At 39.2% G+C, this 25484-nt stretch overlaps 2 protein-coding genes across 4 annotated transcripts in view; one reads left to right on the forward strand and one right to left on the reverse strand.

The window, feature by feature from the left end:
- Nucleotides 1-18824, reverse strand: part of cadps2 (Ca++-dependent secretion activator 2) — a 177274-nt gene extending 158450 nt beyond the window's left edge. For 2 of the 3 annotated variants that reach the window (XM_055025423.1, XM_055025421.1), the window contains exons 1-3: nucleotides 18202-18824; nucleotides 11166-11279; nucleotides 777-1109 (exon numbers count right to left, since the gene is read on the reverse strand). In XM_055025423.1, the coding sequence (XP_054881398.1) occupies nucleotides 777-1109; nucleotides 11166-11279; nucleotides 18202-18558 (804 nt within the window). In that variant the 5' untranslated portion in view covers nucleotides 18559-18824. The remainder of the gene's footprint in view (nucleotides 1-776; nucleotides 1110-11165; nucleotides 11280-18201) is intronic. The other variant, XM_055025422.1, reaches the window with a different exon arrangement.
- si:ch211-196c10.15 (uncharacterized) lies at nucleotides 18800-23694 on the forward strand. The gene is made up of 2 exons (XM_055025432.1): nucleotides 18800-18859; nucleotides 23385-23694. Exons 1-2 carry the CDS (start codon nucleotides 18804-18806, stop codon nucleotides 23692-23694), a joined length of 366 nt encoding a protein of 121 aa, XP_054881407.1. The 5' UTR covers nucleotides 18800-18803.
- Nucleotides 23695-25484: the final 1790 nt, after the last annotated feature.

A 25484-nucleotide genomic window follows, 5' to 3' on the forward strand; every position in this document is an offset into this window, starting at 1 on the left:
AGGATGTACTAGAATCATTGCTGTTTAGATGTTTGATCTTATGAAGAGGTCCTGGGACTGGAATCCTTCTGAATGGAGTTTGCATGACTCCAAGTGTGGGTTCTCTTCAAATAATTCAGCTTCCTCCCACAGTCTGCAAATATGACTATTAAGTTAATTGATCTTACACGTGAGTGTCTTCATGCAGGCAGTCATATTCTTATCAAGTTAAATCATTGTAACAAATTATTAAGTAATTAAAAGGGCTCTGTAGATCTTGACTGCATGATGAGGAGCTAATTCAACCATTTGTTTCAGGTGTTCTGGATGAGAAACACAACTGAAATTTGCAGTTGTGTAAAATGTACATTTACAGCTTAAGTGTGTGAATGCAAATTGGAGTAGCACTTATATGTACATTTGGGTCAATATCTACTAATATATACCCGTTATGGCCAATAACCAATATTCACAAAAATTAACACACCATGGAAAAATGATCACATCACAGATATTGTTTAAGTGCTTCTAACACCCATCAATCTTGAGCTGGTTTGCCATCATTGTCAGATGACCAAACAAACGCCACATGACCAAACCCCTGCACGACCCCTTCCAGAAAACCAAACAGCAACAAAAATTGGTTGTTAATATTAGCCCAGTTTTACTTCTGAGACAATTACTGATATGTTAAAAATTGTAAAAATAAAAAAATAAAAAAAATCAGCTAATAAACATGTTAATGGAGATGACCTCATCCCTAAGGTGAGGTCATCTGCTGACAAAAATCCACTTACCTGACAGGCATTGTATAGCAGCTGGTGCTCAAACTTGTGGATGCCCAGTATCTGCTGGAACATTTCGTACAGTTGCTCTTTACTAAGGATTAGCTCTGAAACAGCACTCAGGTGTGCCCGCTGTGGTTGGCACCACATGTCTTCCTCCCCACAGTAGATGGTATCATATTTGGTAATCCAGGAGCTTAGCACAGTCTCTTTACTCAAGCCATCGATCTCTGGAAGGCTGCGCACACGTCGCTCAATGTTTTTCTTAAAAACCTCACGAAAGTCATTGGCTGAGCACCCACCACTTTGAACCATTCGGGAAACTCTCTCACTCTTCAAAAAACCCTGTTTAGAGAGAGAAAGAACATGTTTAGTTATTTGTTCATATAATCCACTGAAATATCTTCAACATGTCAACATTTTTAAAGGAAAAAAGGGGAAACTCTTTAAGTTTAAGTGCAGTCTGGCATGTTTGCAGCCAAATAAGTCCCATCCACACTGAGGTTATTTTGGTAAGGCTGAAAGATCATCATCAAAAATAGTTCAAGTCAATTCATTACCAACATTTCCATAAGTCTTTCAGCAATCAATGCACCAACTTACTCCCACAGACCCTTTCAGATACTGTGGGAAGAAAGAGTGAAATATTTAAGGTTCTTTTTACCAGAAGAAAATAATGATCTGAAAATACTTTTCATTGCACAAAGTTTATGCCATGTGTCTAACAATCCATGCAATTCCAACAGAAATGAAAACAAATAGGCCCATAAACCGTCATGTCTGGTACAAAGGTCTGAAAACTTTATAATCCCAATAGCTATTCTTGCTCTATGTCCAGCAAACTAAAATTAAGAGATGCATGGCTTGATCTTTAAAAACCAAGTTGGCCTTTCCAACTGTCCCGACCCCATTCAGAGACAGAGCCAAAAAAATAAAATGCACTTCATCCAAACAAGCTAGTGAACCTGAGTTGCCCAGAACGAAACAGTCCCAACCCTCCAACGAGCTCCAACCTTAACTCCAACACCCAGGTTCTAATATACTCCTGCCAACTGTGGGTTTCCACCCTGTGGGGAGCACCTACTTCACCAGTACACCAATGCATTTCCGTCAGTGGCCCATATTAGGGTCTTTCTACCTCTTGATAATCTCATTCTGACATTCAGAAAGTTCATGGTAGCTGAAACAATGAACAGTTGTGCTTTAAAAACAGTTTTAAAGCACAACTGTTTGGAGAAAGGCTGAAGCTCTTGGTCTACTGAATCTGATAATCTTCAGATTAGTCCTCAGACTGCTGCCCTCCATCATCCTGCTTTCTGATTTCTATATGTTCTTTTCCATTCTGTAGAGCACCACAAATGCCAGCCAGTATTACTTATAAAGTGATCAGCAGGAGACCTCCTCCTGCCCTGCTGCTCAATTTAATTGAGACCTTAAAGATCACTAAATTATTTACACAGCAGGAGAAACCAGAGACTAGAGACAGGGAAACAGGGGTCTTTAGGCTTTCATCTGTCAGTTGAAGAAGAAATAAAACTAAAACAATGAGACCAGATATATATATATATATACACACACACACACACACACACACACACACACACACACACACACACACACACACACACACATATATATATTCCTTAGCTCCGGTCCTCTACCAGAGGCCTGGGAGCTTGAGGGTCCTGCGCAGTATCTTGGCTGTGCCAAGGACTGCACATTTCTGGACTGAGATGTCTGATGTTGTTCCTGGGATCTGTTGTAGCCATTGATCCAGTTTGGGGTGACTGCCCCGAGGGCCCCGATGACCACAGGCACCACTATGGTCTTCACCTTCCAGTTCCTCCCTGAGGCCCTGGTATTTCTCCAGTTTCTTATCCTCTGAGCTCGGGTCCTCTACCAGAGGCCTGGGAGCTTGAGTGTTCTGCGCAGTATCTTGGCTGTGCTAAGGACTGCACATTTCTGGACTGAGATGTCTGATGTTGTTCCTGGGATCTGTTGTAGCCACTGCTCCAGTTTGGGGGTTACTGCCCCGAGGGCCCCGATGACCACAGGCACCACTGTGGTCTTCACCTTCCAGGCCCTCTCCAGTTCTTCCCTGAGGCCCTGGTATTTCTCCAGTTTCTCGTGCTCCTTTTTCCTGATGTTGCAATCACTTGGTATTGCTACATCTACCACAACGGCTTTCCTCTGTTGTTTATCCACTACGACAATGTCTGGTTGGTTCGCCACTACCATTTTGTCTGTCTGGATCTGGAAGTCCCACAGGATCTTAGCTCTGGCATTCTCCACCACCTTTGGGGTTTCCCACTTTGATCTTGGGGTTTCCAGTCCATATTCTGCACAGATGTTTCTGTACACTATGCCTGCCACTTGGTTATGTCGTTCCATGTACGCTTTCCCTGCCAGTATCTTGCACCCTGCTGTGATGTGCTGGACTGTCTCAGGGGCCTCCTTGCACAACCTACACCTTGGGTCTTGTCTGGTGTGGTAGATCTGGGCCTCTATTGCTCTGGTGTTTAGGGCCTGTTCCTGGGTGGCCAGGATGAGGGCCTCTGTGCTGTCCTTGAGTCCAGCTTTTTCCAGCCATTGGTAGGATTTACTGATATCAGCCACTTGGGTTATTTTCTGGTGGTACATCCCATGTAGGGGCTTGTCCTCCCATGATGGTATCTCTGGCACCTCAACCTCCGTTCCCTGTTGTCTGAGACATTCACTGAGAACATTGTCTGTTGAGGCTTTGTCCCTGATGTATTTATGGATCTTAGTTGTTTCGTCCTGGATAGTGGTTCTCACACTCACTAGTCCTCTGCCTCCTTCCTTGCGGCTCGTGTACAGTCTGAGGGTGCTGGATTTGAGATGGAACCCTCCATGCATGGTTAGTAGCTTTCTAGTCTTAATATCTGTGGCTTTTATTTCCTCCTTTGGCCAGCTAATTATTCCAGCAGGGTATCTGATTACTGGCAGGGCATAGCTGTTTATCGCACGGATTTTGTTCTTGCCATTGAGCTGGCTTCTCAGGACTTGCCTTATTCGTTGGAGGTATTTAGCTGTGGCTCCTTTCCTGGTGGCCTCATCGAGGTTGCCATTTGCTTGTGGTATACCTAGGTACTTGTAACTGTCCTCTATGTCGGCTAATGTTCCTTGTGGGAGTGAGACTCCTTCTGCGCGGATCACCTTCCCCCTCTTTGTGATCAGCCGACCACACTTCTCTAGTCCGAATGACATCCCAATGTCCGTGCTGTAGATCCTGGTGGTGTGGATCAGTGAGTCGATGTCTCGCTCACTCTTGGCGTACAGCTTGATGTCATCCATGTAGAGAAGGTGACTGATGTTGGCCCCATTTTTGAGTCGGTATCCGTAGCCAGTCTTGTTGATAATTTGGCTGAGGGGGTTCAGGCCTATGCAGAACAGTAGCGGGGACAGAGCATCTCCTTGGTATATGCCACATTTGATGGACACTTGTGCAAGTGGTTTGCAGTTGGCTTCAAGGGTGGTTTTCCACAGCCTCATCGAGTTTGCAATGAAGGCTCTCAGAATTCTGTTGATGTTATACATCTCTAGGCATTCAATGATCCAAGTATGCGGCATTGAGTCATAGGCTTTCTTGTAATCAATCCAGGCAATGCACAGTTTGGTGTGTCGGGTTTTGCAGTCTCGGGCAACTGTGCGGTCTACGAGGAGTTGGTGTTTGGCTCCTCTGCTATTTACACCGATACCTTTCTGTGCCATGCTCATGTGTTTATCCATGTGTTTGCTTATCTTGGCCGCTATGATGCCTGACATGAGCTTCCAGGTTGTGGAGAGGCAGGTTATTGTTCGGTAGTTGGGTGGGACTGGACCCTTTGATGGATCCTTCTGGATTAGGATTGTTCGCCCTTCAGTTAACCATTCAGGGTGAGTCCCACTTTGCAGCAGCTGGTTCATTTTGGCTGCCAGTTGTCATGGAGAGCAGTGAGTTTCTTTAGCCAGTAGGCATGGATCATGTCAGGCCCTGGTGCTGTCCAGCTTTTCATACCTGAGACTCTTTCTTGAACATCTGTCACAGTGATGGTTACCGGGGCTTGCTCAGGGAGGTTGCTGTGGTCCTCTCGTAGAGAGATCAGCCACTGTGCATTGTTGTTGTGGGACGCCTCCCTTTCCCATATGCCTTTCCAGTATTGTTCAGTCTCCAGCCTTGGTGGGTCTCCTCTGTTGTTATTACCCTGCCATTGAAGGTACACCTTAGCTGGTTGAGTGGAGAAGACCCGGTTAACCCTTCTGGATTCATTCTCCCTTGTGTATCTCTTCAGTCGGCTGGCCAAGGCTTGGAGCCTCTGTTTGGCAGTTTCAAGTGCTTCAGATATGGGCATCTGCCTGTACTTTCTGGGTACTGGTCTTTTTATTGTACCCTTCTGGAGCTCTGACAGTTGGCTCACTTCCCTTCTTGTTACCTTGATTTTAGCCTCTAACCGTCTTTTCCATGGTGGGTATTGGGTCTCATGGTTGCTCTTATAGCCAAGTATCTCAAGGATCACTGATGCTGAGTTGTAGATCAGCTCATTGGTTTCTGTTATATATATATATATATATATATATATATATATATATATATATATATATATATATATAGTTGGGCAAAAAAGTATTTAGTCAGCCACCAATTGTGTAAGTTCTCCCACTTAAAAAGATGAGAGAGGCCTGTAATTGTCATCATAGATATACATCAACTATGAGAGACAAAAGAAGAAGAAAAAAATTCAGAAAATCACATTGTCTAATTTTTAAAGAATTTATTTGCAAAATATGGTGGAAAATAAGTATTTGGTCGATAACAAAAGTTCATCTCAGTACTTTGTTTTATACCCTTTGTTGGTAATGACCGAGATCAAACTTTTCTTGTAAGTCTTCACAAGGTTTTCACACTCTGTTGCTGGTATTTTGGTCCATTCCTCCATGCAGATCTACTCTAGAGCAGTGATGTTCTGGGGCTGTCACTGGGAAACACAGACTTTCAACTCCCTCCAAATATTTTCTATGGGATTGTGATCTGGAAACTGGGTAGGCCACTCCAGGACCTTGAAATGCTTCTTACGAAGCCACTCCTTTGTTACCCGGGCGGTGTGTTTGGGATCATTGTCATGCTGAAAGACCCAGCCACTTTTCATCTTCAATGTCCTTACTCGTAGAAGGAGGTTTTCTCTCAAAATGTGACAATACATGGCCCCATTCGTTCTTTCCTTTACACGGATCAGTCGTCCTGGTCCCTTAGCAGAAAAACAGCCCCAAAGCATGATGTTTCCACCCCCATGCTTCACATTAGGTATGGTGTTCTTTAGATGCAACTCAGCATCCTTTGTCCTCCAAACATGACGAGTAGAGTTTTTACCAAAAAGTTCTATTTTGGTTTCATCTGACCATATGATATTCTCCCAGTCATCTTCTGGATCATCTCTCTAGCAAACTTGAGACGGGCCTTGACATGTACTGGCTTAAGCAGGGGGATACGTCTGGCACTGCAGGATTTGGCGGCGTAGTGTGTTACTGATGGAAGCCTTTGTTACTTTGGTCCCAGCTCTCTGCAGGTCATTCACTTTGTTGCCCCGTGTGGTTCTGGGATTTTTACTCACCGTTCTTGTGATCATTTTGACCCCACAGGGTGAGATCTTGCGTGGAGCCCCACATCAAGGGAGATTATCAGTGGTCTTGTATGTGTTCCACTTTCTAATAATTGATCCCACAGTTGATTTGGCTGTTTACCTATTGCAGATTCAGTCTTCCTAGCCTGGTGCAGGTCTATAATTTTTTTTCGGGAGTCCTTTGACAGCTCTCTAGTTTTGGCCATGGTGGAGGTTAAAGTGTGACTGTTTGAGGTTGTGGACAGGTGTCTTTTATACTGATAACGAGTTCAAACAAGTGCCATTAATACAGGTAATGAGTGGACGACAGAGGAACCTCTTACAGAAGAAGTTACAGGTCTGAGAGATCCAGAAATCTTGCTTTTTTGTAGCTGACCAAATACTTCTTTTCCACCATATTTTGCAAATAAATTCTTTAAAAATCAGACAATGTGATTTTCTGAATTTTTTTTTTCTTCTTTTGTCTCTCATAGTTGAGGTATATCTATGATGACAATTACAGGCCTCTCTCATCTTTTTAAGTGGGAGAACTTGCACAATTGGTGGCTGACTAAATACTTTTTTTCCCCACAATTTAGCACTTATTAAAAAGTACAAGTTTTAAATGAATGAATTATTTTCCAATAGGTTGCAGAAAAATTGTTTTTTCTTATATATGCACATATTTATGCACATACATACATACGTACGTACGTACGTACGTATGTATGTATGTGCATAAATATGTGCATATATAAGAAAAATATAAGTTCAGACTACATAATTTACACATTAAGCAGTACATAGTAAGCCCAACAGAATAAACCTTCATAGAGGCAAATAAGGTGATGAACAAAGACATCTGAAATGACGTACGTACGTATTTCAGATTATATTAGCATATAGCTTTTAATCCCTTTTTGGCATTTGGTTCAAGCTTTTACCAATGTTACCCTTCTGATTTGAAAATATCGATGGATTGTATGTCAGGTTAAGCCTATGCAGGCGTTTGTCAGCTTGGAATACCATTGAAATTGTCTTTTTATGAGTGTCTTTTTATGAGTGTCTTTTTATAGTAAGCCCAACAGAATAAACCTTCATAGAGGCAAATAAGGTGATGAACAAAGACATCTGAAATGACGTACGTACGTGAACAAAGACATCTGAAATGACCTACCTACCTACCTACCTACCTACCTACCTACCTACATACATACATACATACATACATACATACATACATACATACATACACGGCTAAAGCACGGCTAACAGTGATGCATAGTGTTACGTTTTGAACTAAATGCAACAACAACTGATTCTGGCATACACAGTCACTCCCACCCTTATGTAAATGTTTCAAAAACTCCCAGGCACTATTTGGGGGATGCAAACAAAGTTTTGACCCAAAGGAAGTGTTATCTGAAGGATAAATGGAGCTCAGTTTTAAGAAATTTGGGATGAAATCTCTTCTGCAAGCATGTAATTTAAAACTACAAGGCATTTTACAGATCAAAATCAAAGATAGATACTAGTATATTGTTCCTTTTTTGTTGTTGATTATGATTTTAAAAACATTATAGGGGCTTTTACACAAATTGTCCAGCTTAAATACTGTCATCTGAATGTATTGCAGCATATACTTTTTTTGTCTTCTTTCCTTCATGCATAGTATTTCTTTATATAGATATTGATGTATCTTTCTGCTTGTTAATATAAATCAGATGATTAGAATTCATCCATCTTAACCTATACTAAAATGAAAAAAGTACCTTCTGGCTGACTACTACTGCTTGGTACAGTGGCCAACAAGTGCAACCAAGTAGCCAATGGTGAAATGAGCTGCAAACACTTCTGAGACACAACACATGCAACAAAAAATGCTCTAATAATAGAAAATAGAAGCATATTCCTTCAATTAATAAAACAAATGCAAACAAAAATGGCTGTAACCACAAACAAAATCTTGCATTTACACAGTCATAATTAAAATGCTGCAGTAACAAAAAAAAGTCTCAAATAAAATGCTGCAATCACAAAAAAAAGGAAATATTTTAAGGCAGTACCCCCTCCATGATCAAACGGAACACTTTAAATTCTACAGACTCCCAAATATCCTCTCCTTCCTCCTGAGTTGTCACCGCCTTCTTCACTGTCTCTTCATCTTTGATATACTTAAATTATCAGAATATTTTCTCAATTCCAGTTATTTTTAATGGAAGCCCATTTCCACCACTCTGATAAAAAATAAGTAAATAAATAAATTTGATAACTGACTGAAATAATGAGATACCATCTCAAAATAATAAGACAGTATCGAGATCCAGGATAAAGAGGGCATCCCCCCGACCAGCAGAGGCTAAAAATTGCCATAACACGTGTTATGTTGATCCGCGATTCCCCATCAGATACGTTTGCCCCGTCGTCTCCTCGCCACTCTGCACTGCCTAGGGAAAGCACGCTTGTTCAGCGCAGAGGGAGCTAAAATGTGTTTCAGTTGTCACACTTTTTTCACGTTTTTTCAAATGTGCTCTCCTCACAAACACAGTTGCATCCTTCTAGATTCCAAAACCAAATATTTCCTACAAAGGTCGTTAGTGGTAGAAGGTGGTCTGACTTGATTGTTTGAAAAAATATATATATTTCTTTATTTCTTGTAAAAATAGAGTAATTGCTAAAAAAAAATCTCTTACAACTTAGTTAAAAACAAAAACGTACTTAATCTGACGTTTCAAGTTCAAAAAAAAAAATTTACAAAAACCTCCGGTCATCACACACACACCTATTTATACTTACATACACATGTATATTACTTAATGTGTTCATACTTTATTTTGAGATGCCATCTCAAAATAATGGGATAATTTTATTTTTTCTAAGTGGCAGAAAGAGGCTTCCATAGAAACAGGCTTCCATACTTTTCGTTATTGCAGCATTTCTCTCCCTTGCTCCTTTTTCCATTTTATTTGTGATTGCACCATTTTGTTTGTAATTGCAGCATTTTATTTATGATTGTAGTTTTTGTGTTTGTAGCATTTTATTTGTGATTGCGCCCCTTTTTGTTTGTATTTGTTTTCTTCATTGAAGGTTTTTTCTTCCATTTTCTTTTATTGCAGAGATTTTTTGCTTGCAGCGCTTTTCTGTTGCAATGTTCATTTTGTATTTTGTTGTTGTTGATGTTTTTTTACAAGTGTTTGCAGCTTGTTTCGGCTTTTGTTTGTACCTAACGGCCACAGTAGTTTGGCAATGAAACATTATAATTGTTTCTAAATTACTTGACCAGGCTGCCAGGTCTCGCTGTGGATCGCGCATGGCTCCTTTCATTCAAAACTGGACAGAGGCAAGTCTGTATCAAAATGTCTATCAATTCTTCATCCAGGTACGAGTCAAGCTTAAAGGCTACAGCGCTTCCTCTGCTTATGTAGCTCTATGTGAACCACAAATATAATCTAAAATTATATTTTAGATTATAATGTGCACTTCTAGAAGTGCACAGTTAGAGGGCAGAGAGAATGATATAACTTTGTGAACAAAGAATTATAAGTACTGTGTGTGTTGACATTTCATACACTGCCCAGCGAGTGGCTCTGTGTTAGTTTGATAAAAGTTTATACAAGTGTTTCTCGGTTAAATGGTGCATGAGTGGGTCAGTATTAGGCCTGTGGAGGAAAGGGGCGCCCACCTCTTAGTCATTCAGTATACAAGCTTTTCTTTTTTAATAATTTTTTTTTTCAGGCTACACGATGCATCAAACTGCATCATATCAAATGCTTTGTCAACTTATAGCCAGAGAACAGAAAAACTGGTCCCATGAAGCTCTGGCAACCAAAGCAGTCTCTGTGGCCCTCATTGAAAACTCAATAGACGTAAAATAAAAGAGCTTCCTAAGCCTCAGAAATTATATCTCCCCATTTGTTCCTGTGTATCGTGCAGAGACATACACAGTCCAGCAGATTTAGCTCATCGGGCAGAGCCGGTCCAAGGTTGTATGGGGCCTTGAGCAGAATCTGACTTAGGGGCTCCTTCTGCTGCTAAGAACATCAGCACAACTAAATACAACATAGAATTATTGAAATCTGGGAGTGGGGGTAGTTTAATTGGCCAAGTTTAAAAGCAATCAATTATAATTGTAATTTATTGAGATGAGATCAAAAACTAATGTTAGGTTTTTAGATAAATACAAATATAAATATTCAAGATTAAGAGACAATAAGGGTTGAGAAACCTTTGTTTGCCCCTGGGATCTGTGTTTCTTTTATCTTTGAAGGAAGCAATGAGTTTGTCACATTGGAGACGGATGGCAGGGTGACAGTTAGCCTGGTAAGAAGAATAGGTCATTTGCATACAACCCAGAGTCTCCGGAACTGGATCGGCAACAATCCCAGAGAGTGACGGGAACTGAACCAGAGAATCCCGGGAATGGAGCAGGATGCCTGCAGTCACTGTATATTCTGTATAATATGTGTAATTTGTATAATATGTACATAGCTCTTATATTTATACAAAACATTTTATTTTACTATTACTCTCTGTTTATACACCTTATCTTTGTACACTTGTTTATAAATATTTATATCCTGTATAGCACTTCTGGATAGATGCAAACTACATTTCATTGCTTTGTACTTGTGACAGTGCAATGACAATAAAGTTGAATTCTAATTCTATTCTATTCTAAGAAGAACATCGAGATTCTGAAAAGGTTGTCACTACCACCAAGGAGAGAGCTAAAACATGCAGGATGACGGCCCTGGAGGACCGACTTTGGGGACCTCTGATTTACATGAAGGTTGTGTCCCCTCACCTCATAGTAGCTTCTCACGGCATTGCAGAAAGCTTCATCAGCAATAATCTGAGTCTCTCCATTGAGGAATGTCAGGAAGCGCTCCTTCAATGTTTGCAGCTGCTGCTTGTTGACCTTACAGAGAAAACAGAGGAAGCAGGAGGTATGACATTAAAACAGTCAGACGTAACAAGGAGTAAGTGACTGGAAAAATGAGTTCCATGTAGACATGGGGAATACAACAACATTCTACAGAAAATGGTAAAAGGCATAACATTATTATTTTTATAATCAAATTGCTCTAAGCGGAAGGGATCTGAGCACCATCTTGTTTGGCCACAAACATAACCGAGAAAAGAACATAACCAACTGTCTCACAGATATTTTGAATTTTTGAATATTTTAAGTTATTTAAAATCATTTAGCGATGGTACAAACTTTCTGCGTTATTGGGTCAATGTTCGATCACACGACTGAAATGGCAAAAAAAATTTAAAACGGACTTTCGTTTCACAGTGTTCCTGCCTCGAAACAACACCAGGGACGTAAGCTATCGGAGCTAACAAAAAGGAGACGAATGTCCTGGGTATCAGCAGTGAGACGTCCTAATATAACCTTCTCAACCTTCTGGTGAGTGTCTAAATTCGCTTTGTTGGTGTTGTGTAATGATGTTTTGGTATGATTTTTTTCCAGGTTACTCATATTTAGTTTCGCTGAGTTCATTTAAGTGAGTCAACCTTGTTTAGGTCGGGCTTATATTTTTTACGTAGCATAGTCGAAGTTTTGTCAGTGAACATCGAGGTTATTCAACTATTGTGAAGTAAACCATTTAAGTTTTCTTGTGTTATAATTTACAGTATTTATACTGATTTGTGTTGTGGTATGTCCTCTTCAAGGCAAACTATCCTATGAAATGGATGAGCTCGATCCAGACTGGGTTCCAAAGCTGAATCTGGGTCACTGGGAGGTAAACGCCACAACATAAGACCGATATGCGCCTCAATTAAAGAGGCAATACAGCACGACTATGGTGGATCGACAAGTGAGGGAGCAAGTTACAGAAACACCAGAAGAGGTAAATAATGAAAACACAGTAGAGGAGGCTGTAGAAGAGGAGCGAGTTCAAGAGGGTGTGGAGGAAACCCCAGGAGAGGAGCTCAGCAAGGCAGCAAACTAAAGATGAACATGAAACAACAGCAAAAAGGCAGCCAATAGAATGTCAACAGAGAAGAGAAGAAATAAACCGCCTGTTACAAGAGAACAGGGAGCTCAGGTCAGAGCTGAATGAAAAAAACAGCTGGACACAGACTTTCTCAAGGATGACACTAAAAAAGTAAAATATTATACAGGACTTCCTTGCTTTGTCATTTTGTCATCATTGTTTAACACTGTTAGGCCTTTTCTGCCAGTATCAAAAAACGTTCATAGTTTCAAATGGCTTTACTCACATTGATTCGTCTAAGACTTGATCTACCTGTCCAGCATCTTTGCCATCTTTTTAATGTGTCACTGCTTTTGCAGACACCCTTGATGTGTTGTATGCACGCCTAGAGCCCACGGTAAGCTGGCCTGAGAGGCATTGCTTACAAGCCACAATGCCTCCTCAGTTTTTGGAGACATTTGGAAAATGTGTAGCAATTATTGTTGACTGTTTTGAATTAGGCACAGAAAGACCCTCAAATTTAAAAGCATGAGCACAATCCTTCTCCCAGTACAAAGGTTGACACACTATGAAATACCTTATTGGTGAAACACCTCATGGGTCGATTTCTTTTATTTCTAAGGGATGGTGCGGACGTGCATCGGACAAGCAGATTACAGAAAACTGTGGCCTTCTATCTAATTTATTACGTGGGAATGTTGTGTTAGCGGACAGAGGCTTTGATATTAAAGACGGTGTAGGAATGATGTGTGCTGAGGTTAAAATGCAGTCATTCACTAAAGGGAGATGCCAACTGGATGCTAAAGATGTTGAAGACACACAAGCTTTAGCTCACCTCAGACTTCACACTTATAAAATCTGACAGTTTGCAGTGAATTTCATGTAACAAACAAACCAGATGAAAGAGCCCATCTTTAAAAATTTGATGTGTAATTAAAACATTTCAGAGTGAACAAAAAAGGTGACAGGAAAATGTTATGAAATAAATCACACTTTAAATAAATACTTGTTGAATTTAACATATTTCAGGTAAGTGAACATGTAATGAAATAGATCCTGTCCTAGAATTTTATGTCAGTGAATATTACAGGTAACAAATGTGGCAACCATCTGAGGTAATAGATATTATACAAAAATTGCTATACAAAAATTAGTGCAACTATTAGTCTAACCGGAACAATGTACACACTCAACAGTGCCAGTGTTGCTTAGCATGACCCACAGTGTTAACGGAGGCTCAGAGAGTCTCACCGTGCATAACCTGCAAATACACAACTAAAATGGTGAATGAAAAGACAGAAACATTTTTAAAATGTATACATGTGAATCTACAGGGAGTTGAACTGTCAATCATTCCAATTGTCAATTATTATAGAAGAATAACCAAGACATTGTCATTTCAAAGAGGTTATCAGTTACAATGCTGAAGTTGGGTTCTGATTGTAGCTTCCAGGAGCTGAGCACTTACTTTTGTTCGAACCACAACGTAGTCGCAAGCTGGGGGGTAAAAAATGTCCAAATCATGTACCCAGCCATTCGTAAACTGGACATGTGCCTTCGTTGACTTATAATTCTTGAATCGATTTGCCGTGTAAGCACTGACACCACAGACCAGATATGAAAAGTTATCTGGGACTGTCAGATGAGGCAACTGTTCAGGGTCTCTGCTCCAACGTTTTATTTCAAACGGGTTGTGATGGACCGAGAAGGAGTCACAGGATATATTTAGAAAAATAGTGCTGTTTTTTTTTTTTATTTTAACCCAAAAATCATAAATGACAAAAGATAAACTGAGCTCATAAAAGAGGTCAAAGAAACAAAACTGGACTCAGTCAAAAATGTAAGCAAACTAGCTGCACAAAGAAACATAACTGACCTAACAAAGAAATGACACACAGGGGGTTATATACTGGCTGATCGGACCAAGACACAATAGGGGTAACTAAAAGAATACAAATAACACAAAACAAAGTTTGCTAAGTTTGGCTAAACTAAAGACCCAAAAATGAAAATCAAAAATAAACTTTAAATACTAATGTTTACTTAAATACAAAACTTATCTAAACAAAAAAACTACCATTTCCCTCTGCCAGCAGGAACTAGTGGTGTAATCTAATCAGCACTTAAGTTTGCTGAGGCCTGGCCCCATCTTTTGTCAACATCAGGGTGTGGTTGATATGTTCAATTTTAGCTATTTTTTCCATGTAGCGCTTTTTGGCTTCTGGGAGAAGCTTTTTGCAATATAGCCCTCATTCTTTCAAACAGCTTTTCAGCATTATGGAAGACGAAAAAGTGATAAAAACACCAGAAAATGTTTGTTTTGGTATGTGGCCAAACAACCTGGAGCCAAGTGACTAAAACATCACACGCAGTGATGTCAGCTCCAAAGCTCTATAGCTATATTCTAACTTTTCTTTTTGATTTTTCTTACTTATTACGTTTTCTACAGAAATTCACAATTATTCTTATTACTAAAAACATCTCGAAACATGTTCATTATTAATTCCACGGGCTGTCATCATTCCTGTGTTATTCAAGTATTTTTCTGACTTCCTGCCAGGTAGATGTTAGCTTCCCCCTCCCAGACTCTCACACTTAATAATATTAAGTATGAGGCCTAGATGCGCACACACAGTGGCGGATCTAAGCCTGTTTTAGGGGCGCTTTAGCAGCAGGAGTATTTATAGGTGAACACTGCGGGCGGCTGTGCTTTAGATGCATCAAGCACATTTTAGATGCGCAGCTTTAAGGATTAACCGGTAAATAAATTTTATATCTTCCTGGTCGCCACTAATGGGTGGCGTTACATACCTGGATGTTAAATCCGGTCGCTATTATTGCTGAACACAAAGCTATAAATGTTTGGGCAAGGTCAGAGTTCATCTATTAAACTGACTGTAGATGATTACATAGACCAGGTGTGTCCAAACTGCGGCCCGCAGACCAGTTTTTATTGGCCCGCAGCAAATTCTGAAAATATAATTGAATATGGCCCACGCAAAAAGCTTGAGCTCAACTCTGTTGCACTTCTCAGTTTCAACACTACAGAAACGAAATTAAGTGAAGAAAAACTTTTACCGTGAGTCACCAGACATGGCAGCACCGTAGAAACGCAAAATAGCAAGTGAGTTTAGATTTCAAACACAGTGGAAAGATGAGTATTTTTTAAAAGAAATCAACGGACAGTATGTCTTATTGATGTTGCTGTGATAAAAGAGGATATGAAACCAAACATCAGAGCTACACATTGTACAATGGTGCAGAGCGAACACAGAAAGTCAAGCAAATGGCAGCTAGCCTGCAAGCTCAACAGCAGGATTTTTGTGCTAATGAAATACAGAAAAACGCCACAACAGCAAGTTATGAAGTCGCTAAACTTATTGCCCAGCACAGCAAACCGTTTTCAGGAGGTGATTTCATCAAAGTCACAGAAATAATGTGCCCAGAAAAAGTGCCTTATTTCAACAATGTGAGCTTATCCAGAAATACAGTGTTGCAGAGAATTGAGGACCTGACAGCTAACTTGAAACTTCAGCAGAGAGACAAAGCTTGTGCTTTTGATTTTTACTCAATAGCGTGTGCAATGAGAGCACAGACACCACAGAAACAGCGCAACTGTTCATTTTTTTGCAATGATAATTTTCGCTGTACGGAGGAGCTGAGCCTAAAAGGCACAACGAAGGGAAACGATATTTTTGAAGCTGTCAGTTGAAAAGATGGGACTTAAATGGGATAATCTCTGTGAAGTAACAACAGATGGAGCTGTTGTTACAATGGGTGAGCACAAAGGAATGGCATCGTTGATGTGCGCAAAAGTAAAAGAGAGCGGAAGTGAGGCTGTTAGGATGCAATGTATAACCCACCAAGAAGCACAGTGTGCCAAGACTGTCCAGCTGGGCGATGTGATGAACTGTTATAAAAACTGTCCACATAATTTGAGCTAGAGGACTGTACCACAAAGATTTTCAGGCTTTCCTATCTGACGTGGATACTGAATACAGGGATGTACTCTCCCACTCTAATGTGCGCTGGTTCATCTGCAGTAGTTTTATTCGTTGAGATCAAAAACCAGTTTTTAAAAGAAAAGGGCCAACCTCTTCATGAACTAAGTGACCCTCTGTGGCTGGCAGACCTGGCATTTTTAGTTGATTTTACGCATCATCTGAATACACTGAACAAGAACCTACAAGGAAAAGAACAGCTGGTGCCACATGTATGCGCACATGAAAGCCTTCTGCGAAAAGCTCCGCCTTTTTGAGACACAACTACGAGGCTGTAATAAATGCTTTCAGGGGCACAAGTCACCTCTAGTGTGTTGCCTGACCCTTTGTTTATTTTTCTGTATTTGGCCCTCACTAAAAAAAGTTTGGACACCCCTGACATAGACCAAAAGCTGGAGTATAGACATTTTTTATAAGCATATTTGTGAGGATGCCTTTTTATTGTTGACTTGAATATAATTTCAAATTTTTGTACAACTTTTCTTCAGGTTAACTTAGAAAGTGAGCTATTATTGTTACAGGTTAAATTTCTAAACTACAGAGAAGTTATTGTTAGGAAAACTCAAATGTGGAAAAATTGGACTGATATTGATATGCAATAATAATACTGCTGTTTTATTAGATTTACCTATGTTTGTTTTATCCGATTACTCAATTAATCGCAAGAATAATCAATAGATTACTCGATTACTAAAATATTCATTTACAACAGCCCTAAATAGAATCACATTTTCCATCTGGTAGGTCAGGAATCTGCAACCTGAATCTCTGGAGATACAAGTGACTCTTTCACTGACTTAATATATGTATATACATCATCATTGCTATGCTTTTTGTGTAATTCATTTTTAAGTGTTCCCCATCGCACACAGACTACAAGTTCCCCTGTGGTAAAACTGGTCTAGAACCAGCCTCTAATGAAAACAGTAAAGAACATTATATAGATTTTTTAACCAGACTTGTATCATCAGCACCTTTATTCAGATGGCCTCTTGTAATGCACAATATTATGCTTAGCAATTTTTTGCAATGGGTAATGCATTACTTAATTGAGAATTATGTTTGTGATATTTATGAATAGAAATTGTGAACAGCATTGGCTTTATATATATATTTGATTATTTTGTTGTTATTCAGTACAAAATGTTGCAAGTGTGTAGAATATTTGGATAAATAATGGGTTAGTCTAATCCTGGTCCTTAGCCTTGTTAATTACTCTTGTTGCACACCTGCATGAAACGCTGCTTCTTCATGAGGAACATTTCCTCACCTTTTTACCGGGCAGCAGCAGCTACTCTGAACTCTTCCTCAAACTGTTCCTCGTCACAGCTCTCTCATCATCCTCTGACGATAATAAATCCCCTGAATAATACCTAATTCCCTCTCCTTCTCCGCTACTGAATCTGCTCCAGCGGTAAACATTTGTGTGGTAATTGACATATCGGTTAGTTTGACACCCCCAACCTATTCATTGTGCCCCTAAAAGCATTTACAAAATTAGGCCGCCCCTGAACCAAAACCAGCAAATCAGAGCCCGGAGGAGTTCAGTAGAGCATTAGCGTGTCACACTCAATTTACAACTTTCATGTCCTGTAAACAAACAAATAGCCTACTTGGAAGTCGTTTGGGCCCTATGACCTATGAAAATTATTTATGTATTTATTTAAAATTATGGTGATTAAACAACTTTTCCATAATAGTCACACTTTATGGAAAGGATCTGCAGCTGACTGATGGGAAGTGACGGAATACTGTGAGAATAAAGGCAGATAAGATCTCAGTGTTCCAGGGTTTTGACAGCGCCTCTGTTGCCAAGTATTATAAACTCCCTTGAGTGCATTTGTGTTTTTAATCGTTTTTGCATTATACACAACGTTCAAAAGCTAAAACCTACTTGCTGTTCAAGTCTCACCTTCTGCTGTCTTCGAGCCATGTCGGTGGGCTGCTTGGCGTTGAACGGATAGGAAATACACCGCAGAACAAATACATAGATCTGCAGCTTGGTTCTCTTCTCCTTTTCCTCCTTCTGAAGGCGCTCTCGCTCCTTCTTTTTCTCATTGTCACCAGCAGAGGGGCAGTCTTTTGCACCTTCACCGAGGGTTTTGGCAAACAGCAGCTGCTGACCGCCCGCCCGCCCGCTGTCTCCCTGCTTTTCTGCCTTTGAGAAAGCGGACGGTTTCCTCGGAGGCTCTCTGGTAACTTCTGTGTCGGACTCCCCGCCTGTGTCTTCGCTGGAGGACGGATCCAGCATGGTGACAAGTGTTAAAACTCAGACAGACTAATAACACGGCAAAGTCCTGTTTACGCTTTAGTTTGTTTTAGTTGACGTGGCGATACCGCCAGCATATCTGCTGTCAACGCCGTTTTCCTGCTGGAAAAGTGCTGCGTTTGAAGCCACGATCTGGGTTAAATGCTGTTTCTGATGGCGACGTCAAGGCAGGCGGAGTTTTCCGGACAAACGTCGCCCCGTGAGCTTCGTTTTTTCACTCACAGAAAATGTGTCGGAATGACAGCGCAAGTTCGCAGCCACGGGCTGCAACAGAGGCGTACAGGTGAGCAACCCGTGGTTGCGAGCAGAGATAGGTTGAAACAGAGCGAAGAGGTGTTACTCTGGATTTTTTTAAATGCACCATTTTTTCCCCCAAATTCATAGTTGTGTATCAAGGGTGTAACTATGTGTTCCAAGTTGGTGGAGATGAAAAAAAAAAGGGGGGGGGGGGGCGGGGTAGGGGGTGTTAGGGGAAGGCCCCAGCAATAGAGAATTCTAGCGCTAAGAATAAAGTCAAAACTTACATGTGAATGCCAAATAGTCCTATTCAGTACATTAGGATATACGTCCTGATCAGGCTTGTCAGATTTATAGTATTTCGAAAATAATCTTTTACGAGGTATTAAGCATACTACAAAATATAAATATGTTAAAACATACATAATCTAATTATGTTTTTCACTTGGTGATGGAATTGCTGACAAAATAAATTTTCAGTCATCTTCTAATTTATAAAATAAGCCTGTTATTTGCTCAATGCTTCCCTACAGTTGACAACTCTTTCACAATTCAATAATATTTTGTGAAGAATTATCACATATTTGCCTTTTATTGTCTGATTTTATCAAGTGCCAAAAACAACAACATGAGATTCTGTAACAATCAAAATGTTATTAAACATTTCAAAAGCAGAATAAGTAACTTCTGTGTAAACCAAATTAATCCTTGTCAGTAAAAACTTTGTATTTTTCAATTATGTGATTCTGACTCCACAGCTCTCCTTCAGTTGGTTGGCAGAACCTTTTGTCCTTCTGACTTACACATAGCAGTTGAGATATGATGTCTTTATAACAAATTATTAAAGATGCAAAACCTTTTCTGGATCTGATAGGAGCAGACCCAGAATAGACCCATTAATATTACTGGGTTTTATAAAATGTGGCTTAATGATGAGATGCTGATGTTTGGATAATATAAAATATATTTTCTCTCTGCTAATGAATTTATAGTTTGGTTTCTGTCAGTTCTAGAAACAAGAGAGAACAAAGCAAAATTTATAATTTTATAATTGCCTATAATTTAATTTTACTTTATAGGTGCCATTATTTAAAATTCATCCAACCTTGGTTCCTATTAGGGCTTGGCCTAATCCTCCCTGGGTTCCTAAGCAAAATGTGGTTTGGGGGCCCTGTAGTTATTGTGGACTGGCTGCAATAAACAGTCTGATTATCAGGTCATTCACACACCTGCTATAAAGTTATTGTATCTCTGGAAGTGCTGTTTACATTATAGACATGTATTATAGGATACATTTATTGGCCAACTGATTTATTGACCAGTTGATTTCTGGGTGCTGATTTTCTTAATTTTAGGGGATTGTGATCGGTTGATACATGTGAAGCCCATCTTATCACCTAATCGATTTGTCGTCGGCAAAGGTTTAAAAATCAGCCTCTGTCTTCTTCTACTCTACAGTAAGAGGTGTGAGTGACAGAACGGCCCACCAGGTCAGATCTGCACGTTTACAGTTAACAATATTCACACCACTGTTGCCAACTCAGTGACTTTCTTGCTATATTTAGCAACATTTCATACAAAAAAAAATTAATGTCAACCAAAATCAAAATCAGCAAGTCAGGCTTTGGATGTTTGGATGTGCTTTGCATATTGCACGGTTTTTCATGTTACCGCGAAGCGTGCGATACCTACCGCGACAACCAGAGGCCCCCAAAAGCATTTTTTTTTCTTTTTATCAATAAAATAATAATGTGATTATTATTTTATAATAATGCATTATCAAATATATATTATTTGAAAAACAAATCACTTCATGGTGAAATTGTGTGTTTTGATATTAAAATGACAGAAATTATTACAAATAAAAAAATCAGCTCCACTCAGGGGGCCCATTAGGTGCCCTGGGGCCCTAAGCGGCTGTTTAGTTTGTTTATGCCTTGAGCTGGCCCTGGCTCCTGTATACTTCATAAAATATTTCATCCTATTTGATGAGTGCTCTGAATATTGCCACGTTGTACTAACAAATGATGCAATTTGTCCTGGGAAAATTGTAGAAAAATTATTTTTTTCTCTGTCAGGTTAATGTCACACGCAAACTCGTTGCCATGGCAACCAATAAACAATAGCCTCGGGAGTGCAGTGCAAAGATTACGTTCAAGTGGGGGGACCGGCAAGATGGCGGCGTGAGTAGTCGATCTTTACAAGCTCTTCCAAGAATGTTTTAATAAGGAGCCTTTATAGCTAATTTAATACAGAGAAACACTTATTTTGAGACCTTTGCTAAATATTGTGTTCAAATAGACACTCCGAAGATTTCAAAGAATGGCTGCTAGTGGTAAACGTAAATCCGTGAGCATTGAAAGTACACCAACTAAAATGTCGGCTAAAAGTCACAAGTCGGCGGAAGACCAGGACCTAGCTGAAAACATTATAGCAGCTTTAAAGTCGACGATAAATGAGAGAGCGGACGGTCTTCAAGCCAGCATAAATGATCTAAAAGATTCGGTGGATTATATTCATGCTGAAATGAAAGAAATGCAAGAAAAGATGACTGAAACCGTCATGTAGCCGGGGCATTATGTCCATTATGCACTCTTCCGGTTGCCCATATAAGGAAGACGCTGTTTTAGCGCTGCTGATTCATTACGGAGGCAAGCATCGGTATTTACATTTAAAAGCGGGTAGATCGCTGAGAGGGTGAGAGTCCAGGCTGATTTCTCTGCAGGTATGGTTAACATGAAGTGTGCGCTGGGTTGAGAATTATTTCTGATGGCTCCATTTTATTGCAGGAAACCTCTTGGAGAGGATATACAGAGTTCTGCTAGCTTTTAGCGAAGGTAAAGGCAGTTCATTATTATGTGGTTATTTAAAATATCTGTTTAATTTTATTCTCTGTTGTGTGCAGGTTGGCCTGCTACTGTTTTAGTTTGTTTTGGTTATTTATGGATTAAACTTTTTATTCTTTTGGGAGTTTTTATTGTTCAGCCCTCCAGGCTCGCTTGTAGATAACCTGTGCTGTCCCTGGTTCCAAGCTGTTTATCTAGATTGAGGAGACTAGTGGAAGGGGAGTTTCTTGTTTTGTGTTATTCACCAGGAGTTTTTCTTTTGTTGTGCGAGTGTGTTTTTGTTTGGGAACACCTAGGTGTATTCAGTTACATTTGTTTTTTTAATTATTATTTCTCCCCCAAGCAGTCTGATTTTATTTAATCAAAGTAACTGGTCATCAGCGGTAAGGTTTCCAGGGCCAGCATAGATTTAGGATTTTAAAGTGGTTGATATTGTACAATAAAAATGAATTGACTATTTATGCCTAGCATTATTGTGATTAAATAAACTGTGGTTAATTTGCATCAGTGCCTCTGATAATTTTCTTTACAAACTTATGTGTGATCTGGTAAAAAGACAACACCAGAGGATTTAAGGTTCTTCACACATAACTAGGGTGGTAACCGAGGTCACAATCAGAAGAGTGGAGAACTCAGAAAAAGGGTGCTGCAGGTGGAAAACAAGATGCTCGAGCTTTCACGTTATAAAAGAAGATGGAACTTGCGTCTTTCAGGATTAACTGAATAAGAAAGGGAAGATGTTCGCAGAAAGGTTATTTCCATTTGCCAGAAGACAGCGCCAGAATGCACAGAAAAACTGCCAGACGTCATCGACAGCGTACATCGGCTGGGTCGTGTTGAAATAGAATTTTAAAGTAGCACAATAGTACATAAGTTAACTTTTATGTTAAGATAAACTTAGATACAGATCCAAACTGGGACAGCTGGTGACTCTCAGAACTTACAGAAATTCCTAATCAGAAAGCAGTCTTAGACTCCTTGGATCTCTTTAGATAGGGAGCCTGTCTGCCAGGCAATTAACAAATTCCTGAGCATGGTTCAAAAGTTCACTAGGATCTTAAAACTTTTTATAAATAATTTTTATATTAGAATTAACTATATTTCTTTAAGCATGTTTTTAATTAGTTACTTATTAGATCCAAACTTATAGTCATTATTTAGCATTGCATTTTGTGCAAGCTTGGTTAAAAATACAAACTACTTTCTTGTGGAAACATTTTGAGGCAGAGATAACATTGCAGCTGCAATCATATATCAAACTGGACAGCGGCTGGTACGAGAAGAGCTGGGCCGTATATCTGCCTTTGGGGCTCTTTAGCAGGAGGTAATAAAATTAACATTAAGACAGCCCACACAAAGGAAAAGAACACACCTCCTAATGCATATATTTAAATGAGGAGAATACGCATTCTATAAATGATTTGTTTTACAGCAGAAGTTCGAATCGCTTGGTGCTGAGTGAGTGGTTCCCAAAAATGCATTTTTGAATCAGGTAATAAATATTCTGTTTTGTCATTGGGTGTTGACTTCATGATAATCTGGGTGTAAATGGTGGTCTGTTATTCTGTATGTATTTGTATTCACTTTTGGATAAAACTCTGGATATCTGAAATCTGACGTATGATTGTTTTTTCTCTCGGCACACTTACACAGACACAAGAATTCGGGACAAAGAATTAATTAACGAGCTAAATCAAGTTATTTCTCTTTTTTAATTCTTAACAGTCGCAATAAAAGCACAGGGCGTCCTCGAGAAGTGATGATCCAGTTCTCCATGAGACACTACAGGGATACGGTATGGAAGGCGGCTAAGCAGTCACCTTTCCTGAAGTCAAGCAACCTGCGCTTTAAGGAGGACCTCTCTCCAGAGGACCGTCAGGGAAGAAACATGCTGTGGCCACTGGTGAAAAAAGCATGCGAAGAAGGGAAAACAGCCTTCTACATTGGCCCAAAGCCTTCGTCATTGACAGGGATGGAAAAAGAAAAGAACTTGTTCCTGATAATGTCTAGAAGACATTTTGAAACAAAGAGCTAACAGTTAAGTAAAGACACTAAAATATTATAAAGGCTCCATTCATTATTTAATTTTTTGGACGGGAGAATTTGTAAGATTTCCTGCAACTTAATTTTCAGGGTTAGTAGCTACAACTCTTAGTAGCACTTTTATGTTTAAAATTATTTCACTTAATGCTCGAGGGTTAAGAAACAATACTAAAAGAAAGGCAACTTTTCTATATCTTAAAAATTTTAAAGCTGATTTCTGTTTTATTCAAGAAACTCATTCCACTGCAAATGATACCAAATTCTGGAAAAGTCAATGGGGGGACGAATTATGGCTGGCACATGGCACTACTCAATCAGCAGGAGTGGCAATATTACGAAACAACTTCAATGGAGATGTTTTATGCTCACTCTTAGATACATATGGACATTTTGTTTTATTAGTTGTATCAATAAATGAAGAAATTTTTTTTGTTAGGTTCTATCTATGGGTATAATACCAAAGCAGAAAATATGCAACTTTATGATAGATTAAGTAACGGGGTGAATTATCTATGTGACAAGTATCATAATATGAATATTATTATTGGTGGGGACTTCAATTCAACTCTTGATGATTCATTAGACAGATTTCCTCCAAAGGCTAATATAAATACAAACACAGCTCTTAAAGACTTTATATCAACCTTTGGCCTGATTGATGTATGGAGACAAAAAAATAGCTCAAAAATTGAATTTACATGGCAAAACAAGTCGGGCTCCTTTCAATCAAGAATTGACTTTTGGTTGATATCTGATTTAATAACAGATGAAATTACGTCGGATATTCTACCAGCTCCTTTATCAGATCACAAGCTTATTTTGATTGAAAAAACAAAATTAAATAAGTACGGAAAAATAAAATTACAGCTTACTGGAAACTCAATTCGTCACTGTTAGAAGATAAAACAGTAGAAGAAAATATTAAACAAACAATTATTAATTATTAATACAGCTTGTAGCCAGAAGGAATTTAGTAAAAACTGGGAACTCCTCACATATGAACTTCGGAAAATTTTTATGAAAACTGGAGCTGAATTTGCTAAAAAAAAAGAGGAAAATAGAATCAGAAATAATAAAAGAAATTATCTCTTTAAATAATGTTCTGCCAGAAAATATATTTGAAGAACAAAAAAATAGATTAAACCATTTACAGTTGAACCTGGACAATATTTACATATCTAAAGCTAAAGGAGCCTACGTCAGGTCGAGACAGAAATGGTTAGAAGAAGGAGAAAAAAACTCTTCTTATTTTTTTAGGTTAGAAAAACAGCACCAAAAGTCTAACAGTATTATGAAACTTCAAATTAATAAAAGTATAACTGAAGATCCTGTTCAAATCTCTTCTTATTGTGAAACTTTTTTCAAAGAGTTGTATCAGTCACGGTGTTCTGATGAAACTATTACACAATTTATTAACGCGATGAATAATATGCATCAAATCAGTAAAATTAATAAAGACCATTGTGATTCTTTGATCACTCTTGAAGATATTCAAAAGTCTATCAATAAATTAAAATTAAATAAATCTCCAGGACAGATGGTCTCAATGCAGAATTCTATAAAAGTTTTCAGAGCAATTGTCCCATTTTTACTTCAAGTTTATCTTGAAAGTTTGGACTCTGGATCACTTCCACCTACAATGACCCAAGGTCTAATTACACTGATTCCTAAACCACAAAAAGACAAGCTTCTTCTAGATAATTGGCGACCAATTACATTACTACAAAATGATTATAAAATTATTGCAGGTTGCATTGCTACAAAAATTAAGAATACTCTTGA

This window comes from Poeciliopsis prolifica, unplaced genomic scaffold (assembly GCF_027474105.1).
Source record: "Poeciliopsis prolifica strain line A6 unplaced genomic scaffold, Auburn_PproV2 SCAFFOLD147, whole genome shotgun sequence".
In the NCBI taxonomy this organism is placed as follows: Eukaryota; Metazoa; Chordata; class Actinopteri; order Cyprinodontiformes; family Poeciliidae; genus Poeciliopsis; species Poeciliopsis prolifica.